The sequence below is a fragment of the Pinus tabuliformis genome, chromosome 4_1 (assembly GCF_031772625.1).
Source record: "Pinus tabuliformis cultivar Carrire ecotype Pingquan chromosome 4_1, CPIR1, whole genome shotgun sequence".
In the NCBI taxonomy this organism is placed as follows: Eukaryota; Viridiplantae; Streptophyta; class Pinopsida; order Pinales; family Pinaceae; genus Pinus; species Pinus tabuliformis.
Genome location: NC_142303.1, coordinates 798,326,230 through 798,335,456, shown reverse-complemented (window position 1 = coordinate 798,335,456; position 9,227 = coordinate 798,326,230). Strand labels below are relative to the sequence as shown.

At 31.4% G+C, this 9,227-nt stretch overlaps 1 protein-coding gene across 1 annotated transcript; it reads left to right on the top strand.

Moving 5' to 3' along the window:
* The first annotated feature begins 7,715 nt into the window (after positions 1–7,715).
* Positions 7,716–8,903, top strand: LOC149178611 (uncharacterized). The gene has a single exon (XM_089422169.1). It carries the CDS (start codon positions 7,716–7,718, stop codon positions 8,901–8,903), a length of 1,188 nt encoding a protein of 395 aa, XP_089278295.1.
* Positions 8,904–9,227: the final 324 nt, after the last annotated feature.

The following is a 9,227-nucleotide window of genomic DNA, read 5'->3' as shown; positions in this document are numbered from 1 at the left end:
TAACCCTATTCCTGACCTGGGCAACACCAGGGGCTGCCTGACCTTATACAAGCAGACTTTACACATATACTGGGTGTTGAAGCGATTACTTGCAAAGGCAATGGAGCAGGTTGCAGCGGAAATGGCAGAGATGGCTCAAGGCATACCCAATTTAAGGCGAGAAATGAAAAATCTCCAAATCACTATGCTCATGCAGGACAGTAAGTTGGAGGAAATTCAACAACAGCTGAAGAAGCTTGCTCCAGTGACGAGAGACGCAGACACTCCCCTTGAAATCATGGTAGATTAATCCTTCTAGTTGTTCCAATGGTTTTCCTTGTCAGTTCTTTGAGAACAATTTCTCCTCTTCTTGTTAATAGTTTTAATGACGGTAGGGAACTAGATTAGTATTTTTGGTAGCGAAGTTTATTTGGCATGAATTTGCAAACTTATTCTTTTTTGTTACTGGTCGGCTTATAAAGACTTAAGGTGGCCAACAGACCCGGTTTCCCTTCTGGTCGTGTTGAGGCTACCAAATGCTTGTACATATTTCAACATGGTCCTGATATAAATAGTAAAAAAAAGGTCCTACTTTAGCTCACAAAAAAAAAAATCTAATTTAAAATTAATAATTATACATTAAATAATAACCTATAGAATTTATAATAAAATATATAAAAAACAATAAAGTATAATTTTGCTCATGAATATTTTTAGAGAACTGTGTGTTGTTTTTAAGGATTTGTCCAATGTTTAGAGTGAATTCTTCATTTATCTTGAGAGACTTGAAGTTCAACTAATGATATGAAGAATATTAAATTAATTTAATAGAAAAAAGGTGATAAAATATAAATATTATTGTTAGGAAAGGAAAAAATGAATAAAAATGATGATTATTATTAACTTTAATAATGATCAAAATATAATTATTATTGACTTTGATAAAAAAATTCCAGATAAAAAATTATAAATTATTAAAAAAAATTAAATAACTTCTATTAACTTAATATCATTATTAAATAAATTATAAAAAACAAATTAAATTTATTAAATAACAAAAATATATGAATTAATTAAAAAAATTAAAAAATATGATTAATTAAATTATATAAAAATAACATTTAAACCCCACACTATGTAATTCAGAAATAACATTTAAATAAGGTTAAACACAAAATATACTTTAATAATGATCAAAATAATAATTATTATCGACTTTGATAAAAAATATTCCAGATAAAAAATTATAAATTATTAAAAAAATTAAATAACTTCTATTAGCTTAATATAATTATTAAATAATTTATAAAAAACAAATTAAATTTATTAAATAACAAAAATATATGAATTAATTAAAAAAATTAAAAAAATATGATTAATTAAATTATATAAAAATAACATTTAAACATCACATAATTGAGAAATAACATTTAAATAAGGTTAAATACAAAATATCTCACACTTTAAATTAATAATATTACAATTTATGTGAAGTATAACAAAACATTTATGATGGTAATTGTATACACATCGTATTCAGTATTCAATAGAAATATGTGAGAGTCTATTTTTCACATTATCATCTTCCCAAATTAGATTTTGCCACCACTAATCATCTCTCGAGTAGGGTTGGAATTTGACGGGAATTTTGCCCGTCATAAGCCTTTTTAAACGTATTTGACGGCTGGAATTTGTCCATGCCCGTTTTGACTGACGTGCCCAGAAGAGGTAAAAACGTTTTTTTGACGTTTCGAATTTTTTCCAAAACGTTCTTATACCTAGGTTACAGGTATAGTTCTGTTTCAGGTATAGTATAGTTCTGTTATAGTATAGTTCCGTATAGTATAGTATAGTTCAGGTATAGTATAGTATAGTTCAGGTATAGTATAGTTCTGTTACAGGTATAGTTCCTCACGTCACCTCAAACCCTGGGCGGAGCCGGAGGCTGTCAAATTAGCATGTGGGAGGAACGAAATTAGCATGTGGGAGCAGCCAATGGCAATAGCCATTTTTTCTCAGTCAGAGATTTAGTTTTTTTTTAGAGAATGGGCAATTCCCTTTTAGCCGAAGATTTTTTCTGTGGGAAAATTTGGAATCTTTCCCTGGATGATTTCGGAGATCTGTGCATGCCCATTGCCACTGCATGGTCTCCCTGTCTTTTACCCAACGAATGTGGCCCGTGGGCTTGTTTTCTTTTTACAATCGAGTTCATGATTCACAGTGCACACTCTCTCTCAACGCATTGCCGATTCAAACTTACGCCTGTCGCCCAGCTCAAGATTGGCTCCAGCCTCCAGCCTCCAAGGAAACTGCGAGGAAATTACAAATTGTGCTTCAAAGTTCAGGTTAGTGATTGATTTTTTATTCTTCAAACACTGTGGGTCTACTGATAAAATTTTAGGAAAACTGATCTGAAATTCTAAACCCAGTCATTTGACAGACAATAGATTACTGATTGTATTTGACATGCAAAAATAAATCATTCTTATTAAATGCATTATGCAGTTTAAATCTCAGACATACTGATTCCGTTAAGTTGAAGATATCCTTCATTTAAATGTTATGACAGAAAAAGTTTTTATTCTTGATTCTTTATCATCTCCAACCAGTGTAAGCAGCTTCTTGTTAGGGCTAAGCTCTACGATCAGCTGCAGTTTTCTCTCTAGCCCTCCCATGTTTCAAGTCTTCCAAGTCCAACCAATATTCTACATCCTATGATAGATCATCTGAAATCTCACTCAAGAGTCTAAACATTTCTCTATCAGATTATCATTAATGATAAAATTTTAGAAAAACTGATCTGAAATCCTAAAACCAGTTATCCGACAGAGAAGAGAATCTTAAACATATGTTATAACATGCAAATATAAACCACGTATTATTATTAAATGTAGTATATATCTCACATACCATGTTTTTGCATCAGTTGAAGACAAATAATTCCCCCATTAAATGGAATGAATCTACAAGGAGCACCTTTATTTAAAATTAAAAGAATATTATATTGTGATATACAATCAAATGGATTTGATACAATGTCTTTGACCCCATACTTTGCTTCAGAAGGGATAAATAAAACATTGATATGCCCGTCAAAATAATGGACAAAGTATGCCTGCTGTCACAAACCCCCTGCTATGCAGATACTCTTTAATCTCAACATATGTTGAAACCTCCATACCATGCCTCCGAGTGAAACATCAACCTATGAAATGCCTTCAACCTACGGTATAAAAATCCAAGCTATAGTGAATGTAGGTTCCCAACAAGGACAGAGTTGAGTTTCAGCCCCACACTTCAGAAGCTCAAGATCAAAATCAGAATCTGTGAAACTTTAAATTACCTTTATAGTTTGGGGAAATTCTCCTGTGTTCTTTTTCCCCTCACAGCTTTCAAAGAACAACTAAAATGTGATAAAGGGATTGGGCTTGAAAAGGGAGATGAGGTGCTTCGTATTTCAAGTTTTGTATTGGGAAGCAAAAGTGGTCAAATTAGTTGTACTTGTCCTATCAGGGATTGTGATATACAAAAGAATAAGAAACGGTAAGAGATGTTCCTCTGTACAAATAAGAATTTTGAATTGGGTAATCGAAAGAGGTTAAAGCTCTGATTGGACTAGGAACAAAAGAATAGTAACAAATTTTGAATGAAGTTACTGGGCTAATCTAGATTTCAAAAGAAAATGTATACGAGCCAGCGAGAAAGGCTAAAATATGCAAGACTTGGGAGCAATAATATCTCTGTTATAGACATGGGCATCTATCAAATCCTTCATCACATTGTTCTTCATTTGTTTCCCGTACAGTCCTTTACATATCCGCAGAGCCCGATCCATGGCCTTTCTGTATGGGGTCAATCCTTTAATTATTTTTTTAATTTAATAAAAATTGTAATAATTGATTTTTTCTAACTTAAAAAAATTTATTAATAATAATTATTATTAAAATTATATATATATATATATTGTTTATAAATAGTATATAGAAAATAATATAATCAACCTAAATTATATTTTGTTTTAGAGAAAATAAGGGGTGGTTCAAAAAATATGGAATGGTTATATATTATGTTATATATATATATATATATATATATATATATATATATATATATATATATATATATGAGGATCTAATAAAATGTTGATAATTCTATAAAAAAAAAATATTTCAAATTTAAGATTACAATTATATGTAAGATTTAACAATATTATTAAGATGTTGAAATGCTAAGAAAATTTAAAAGTTTAACTATATAGATTAATATTCAAAATCAAAGTTCAAATAAATATTAATGTAGATATAAGGATTTCAACATATAACAACTTCCTTAATTCGATATGCCTTTGTCTTTACTTCTTCTTCAAATAAATATTAATATAGATATGAGGATTTCAATATATAGCAACTTCCTTAATCTGATTACCCTTGTCTTTACTTGTTCTTCTTATTTTTCCATTCGAGTGCTTCCATCCTCTTCTAAGTCTTCACATCTTAGCTCAAACCTCTTCCTTAACCATTGCCCTTGTCTTTACTTGCTCTTCTTATTTTTCCATTGCAATGCTTCCATCCTCTTCTATGTCTTCACATATTAGCTCAAACCTCTTCCTTAACCATTTCCCTCGTCTTTACTTGCTCTTATTTTTTTCACGCCCAGTTCAATATTGACTCCAAGAAAAGTTCAAGATTGACTCCAAGGAAACTGCCAGGAAACTGCAAATTTGCGCTTCAAGTTAGTGATTGATTTTTTTTTTCTTCAAACACTGTGGGTCTGATTGCTGCTACGTTTTAATTTTTGATTTAATAAGTAATTTAATTTTTTATTTCACAAGAGATTTGTATGTGTAACTGCTCACAACTCTTTAAAACAAGGGTTTATCATTACGCAGAATATGGTTTCTTGGCCTAGAAATTGACATTCCACTGAAAGTTTCTTTTGGTTTTCAAAAAACTTCTGGGTTTTTAAACTTATTTTACAACGAATAAATCTATTAAAACTTCAACCAACAGTGATAAAAACATTTTTTTTTTTTTTTGTTTTTAAAAATATTCTTGGCTAAATTATGTATGAGTGTTAATCGCCTTTGAGTGTTTTTATTTTTTGTTTTTTGGATCTCTAACCCAATTTTCTTGACTTGCACTTGATTGGTTCTTAGATTACATTAGAATCATCTTGTGTTTGAAAATTCTCTTGTGTAGATCACATTTGCATAATTAGAATTCTCATTTTCAGAATATGAATGAAAAATGTGCATAGATTACATTTGCATACTTTTCAAATGAATTGTGCATAGATTACAATTGCATAGCTTACATTCTGAAAAATCAATCGTAGATTTAGATCAGCTTTCTTTTCAACATATTTACATATTTTTTTTTTTTTTTTTAACACATAAAAATAAAAAAATAAAAACTTTTTGGAATTGATTTGCATTAGTTTTTCTTGATGAAATTAGTGCATTAGAGAATTTTTTATATTTTCTCTTAGTAATCAATTTCTTGCATTGTTGGAAGTGAATGGAAACTCTCTCCTTACTTTAGTTAGGATTCATCGAATTGAAAATATTACATTATCATATTCGATTGCATTCAGTTTTGGGTCGGGTCATAACACCATTGGTTTCATATCCATTTATCCTTTTGAGTAATAACAGCCTAAATAACACAGCGCTTAATTAAAATTCATCTAGTAATTTTTACATTTTTAGGGCTCTTTCCACCAATCTAGCTTAGGCTAGTATCTTGGAGTAGGGAGTAATTAACTCTCCAAGATAGTAAAACAAACAAGTAGCTGTATCTTGTGGTAGGAGATAAATTCCAATTGTTACATCTATGTTCTGGGAAAGCTCCTCTTAAAGGAGAAGCACGAGATCATATCTGAACCAGTGTGGGAATCAATCCTTCCTCATTGGGAATGATAGAAGATATTCACGTATTAAAAACGGTAAACCTCGGATTAACCATTGTCGAGGAGCCTGGGTCACTTGTTGGTAAACCTTGGATTATGTCAAGGAGCCTTCAAGGGGATTGAGCTTGTTACTCTGCCCTTGCGTGCGTATCGGATCGTAGACTGTTCCCCCAGGTATATTTGTTTCCGTTGGTAACCTTAGTGACCATATTCTATAGGATTCTTTCCTAAGGTGACGGTGGAGGGAAGATCCCACTGTACCTGGAGCAGACGTCAACTAGACTCACTTGGATTTTCTGGGGGGTTCTCTTCACTCGAGACGGTTTAGTGGAGAAACTTGTGCCAGTCTATTCATTAAGCAGGTTGTCGGGGTAACTGTTCCAACTGCCATTTCTGTATTGAATTCTGCGACGTTGGATTTCATCACCAACTAGTGTTTTCGGTACGGAAAGTTACTGTCTGTGTGTGGTTTGACTCCTAGATTTGATAGTGCGTGTTAATTTGTTTGTTTTTACTTTTAGAGACCATAGGTGTGAATTGTGAATTTTAATTATTATGTGTGAATTGTGAATTGTTAATTTTAGTTTTAAATTGTTAATAAAATTCACTGAAGTTGAATATAATGGCAAATGTTTCAGAATTTACCAACCAAGGAATCCCTCTTAACGAGAATCCTAGTACTTTTCCTTACTTTTGATTACATTTGGAATTTTTTAAGATCATATATTTTGATGACTCATCAAGCAATAATCACAATTATGTTATTATTTATATGAAGTATGGAAACTATTATTTAGAACTTACATGGAGTAAAAGGAGTTTTCGCTTTATCCTAACCCTAAAATTGTGAGTGAAGTCATGACATTTATTATTTAAAATATAATTTTATTATATAAATTGATTCAAAATTTTAAAACTATTTAAAATATATTTTATTATATAAATTGATTTTAAATTTTTAACTTTTAATTAAAACGGTTTTATAAATTATACCACTCAAATTTATAATTTAATACTATTTCAACCAAAAGTTAAGAAGGAATGTATTATCCAACAAGGAATATATTAGCCCTCTCAGGATGACTCAAAATCTGATTTTTCGCAAAATTTGGATAACTACATGTATGCTACTGTGAATTGATTTTTTTTCCTTAAGAAGTCTATTGTGTAAGGAAGTGGGCTTCCGTCGGATAATCCATTAACTTTACTAGAAAGTAAAGGGCTTTATTGTTTTCATTAATCTGATAATTCCCCCAATGAGACACATGTGACAATCAACATCTTTCACTGTCACAAGATTCCACTTGTCCAAAAACACTTTCCTAGGAAATTGCATCTTCATTCGTGAGTCATGACTCTCATATAATCCGTCTTCTACCATCTTCTTATCAAAATCCTACTACAGTTTATCTACTAATAGCCACACTATCTCAGGAAAAATGGAATACTCTATTCCTAAGTTTTAACTTATAACCTTTTAGGGAGAACACTAGATTTAAAATAATTAACCAAAATCGTGCTCCATTTTGACTGCTAAAAACAAGGCCTTCTCACGCACAATGGGACAACCGACACACTTTGCGATACTAAAAGCGAACATAAATCGAAGCTTTACCATAATTAGAGTTCCTTTGAAATCGAAGCCTAAATTGATGTCACATGATTTAGATTAGATGGTGACATGGTGCATTGTTAAGGCATTTTTTTGTGGTAGGATTTTAAGTTTCTAAGAGTTCTATTTGTAGATATAAAGTTATTTTTTTTGTAAGTTTTTTAAATTATTAATTTATTGTTATTGTTTTTCATGTAGGTACATTATTTAAATAGAAATGCCTCCAAAAAGAAAGGGTCAATCAACTATTAACAATTTTTATGGATATTCTAAGACATCAAAGACTTCTAATGTTAAAGATATTCCATCTATACCCGATTTGAATGATGATGCTAATGAAGATGTAAATGAAGAGTTTGTTGTTAATCTAGAAATTCCTGGCCATGAAAAGGAAGGACAAGATGGTGGATCTAGTAGTTCGAGGAGGAAGGCTTTCTCAAAACGTGAATTTCGAGAAGAGTGGACGATAAAACATCCTTGGGTTTATAGTATCAACGTTGAATATGGAAAGATTCGTATGAAGTGCAAAATTTGTGAGAAATACAAAGCTCAAGGTCCGTGGGGTATTGGAGATGGATGTAATACCATTCAATATGATGCTATAACAACTCATGCAAAATCTATTATTCATCAAACATCAACTCAGAGAAATTTGTATGAAATTGAAAGGTTGGCAAAGCCCATTACAGAACACATAGTGACAATAAATGAGGCTAATAAGGAAAGGGTCATAACCACTATGAAGTTAGCTTATTTTATTGCGCAAAAGGATATTTCAATTGCTACTTATGAAGATCTTTGTTATCTTCAAATGCATCTTCGAACACCTAATATGCCTTCTCGAGTGGAGTATTCTTCCTACATAAATAGAAAAGCAGCTACTGAATTCATTCACTCTATATCAGATTACCTTGAAGAGGTTCAAACTAGAAAAATGATTGAAAGCCCATTTTTCTCTATAATGTTAGATGAAAGTATAGACAATGGTTTGGAACAACACCTTGTTGTGTATTCTACATATCTAGACTTGAAAGGATTGGGCCCTCCACTGTCACAATTTATGAAAATGATTACTGTTCCTCATGGAAAAGGAAAGACTATATATGATACCATCATTAATTTAAGGGAATCAAGGCAGTTGAAAAATGAGAAACTAATAGCAGTTTCGACTGATGGTGCTTCATCTATGGTTGGATGTGAAAATGGATTTGTCACATTGCTAAAAAATGATTTACCAAATCTTATTGGTACTCATTGCATTGCACATCGTGAAGCACTTGCAGCATCAGATGCTTCAAAAAGGATACCAGAGTTTTTGTTTGTTGAGAAAATAGCAAACAAGGTATACTCATGGGTTGAAATTCGGCAAAGAGAAATAATGAACTCGTTTCTTTATTGGAGATAATGGAAATAGAATCCTTGCAGGTTCTTCAAATCCATGGGATTAGATGGCTCTCTAGGGGTCAAGTGGTTGAAAGACTAGTTACATTAATGCCTGCTATTTTGAGTTTGTGGAAGAGAGAAAGAAAGAATTCATGGTATAATAAGGCAAGAATTTTTTCAGTTCAATTTTGTTTGACTATGCGTGCTGATGTTTTGAATGAGCTGAATAATCTAAACAAAAAATTTCAAGAAGATAATGTGGATGTCACATCACTTGGAATAGCTATTGACCATACATTAAATTCTCTTAAAAGATATTTCTACAAATCAGATTCTTTTGCTGAAG

Excerpts from the sequence above, each read along its gene's own strand:
- LOC149178611 (XM_089422169.1), top strand. The coding sequence starts at position 7,716 with ATGCCTCCAAAAAGAAAGGGTCAATCAACTATTAACAATTTTTATGGA.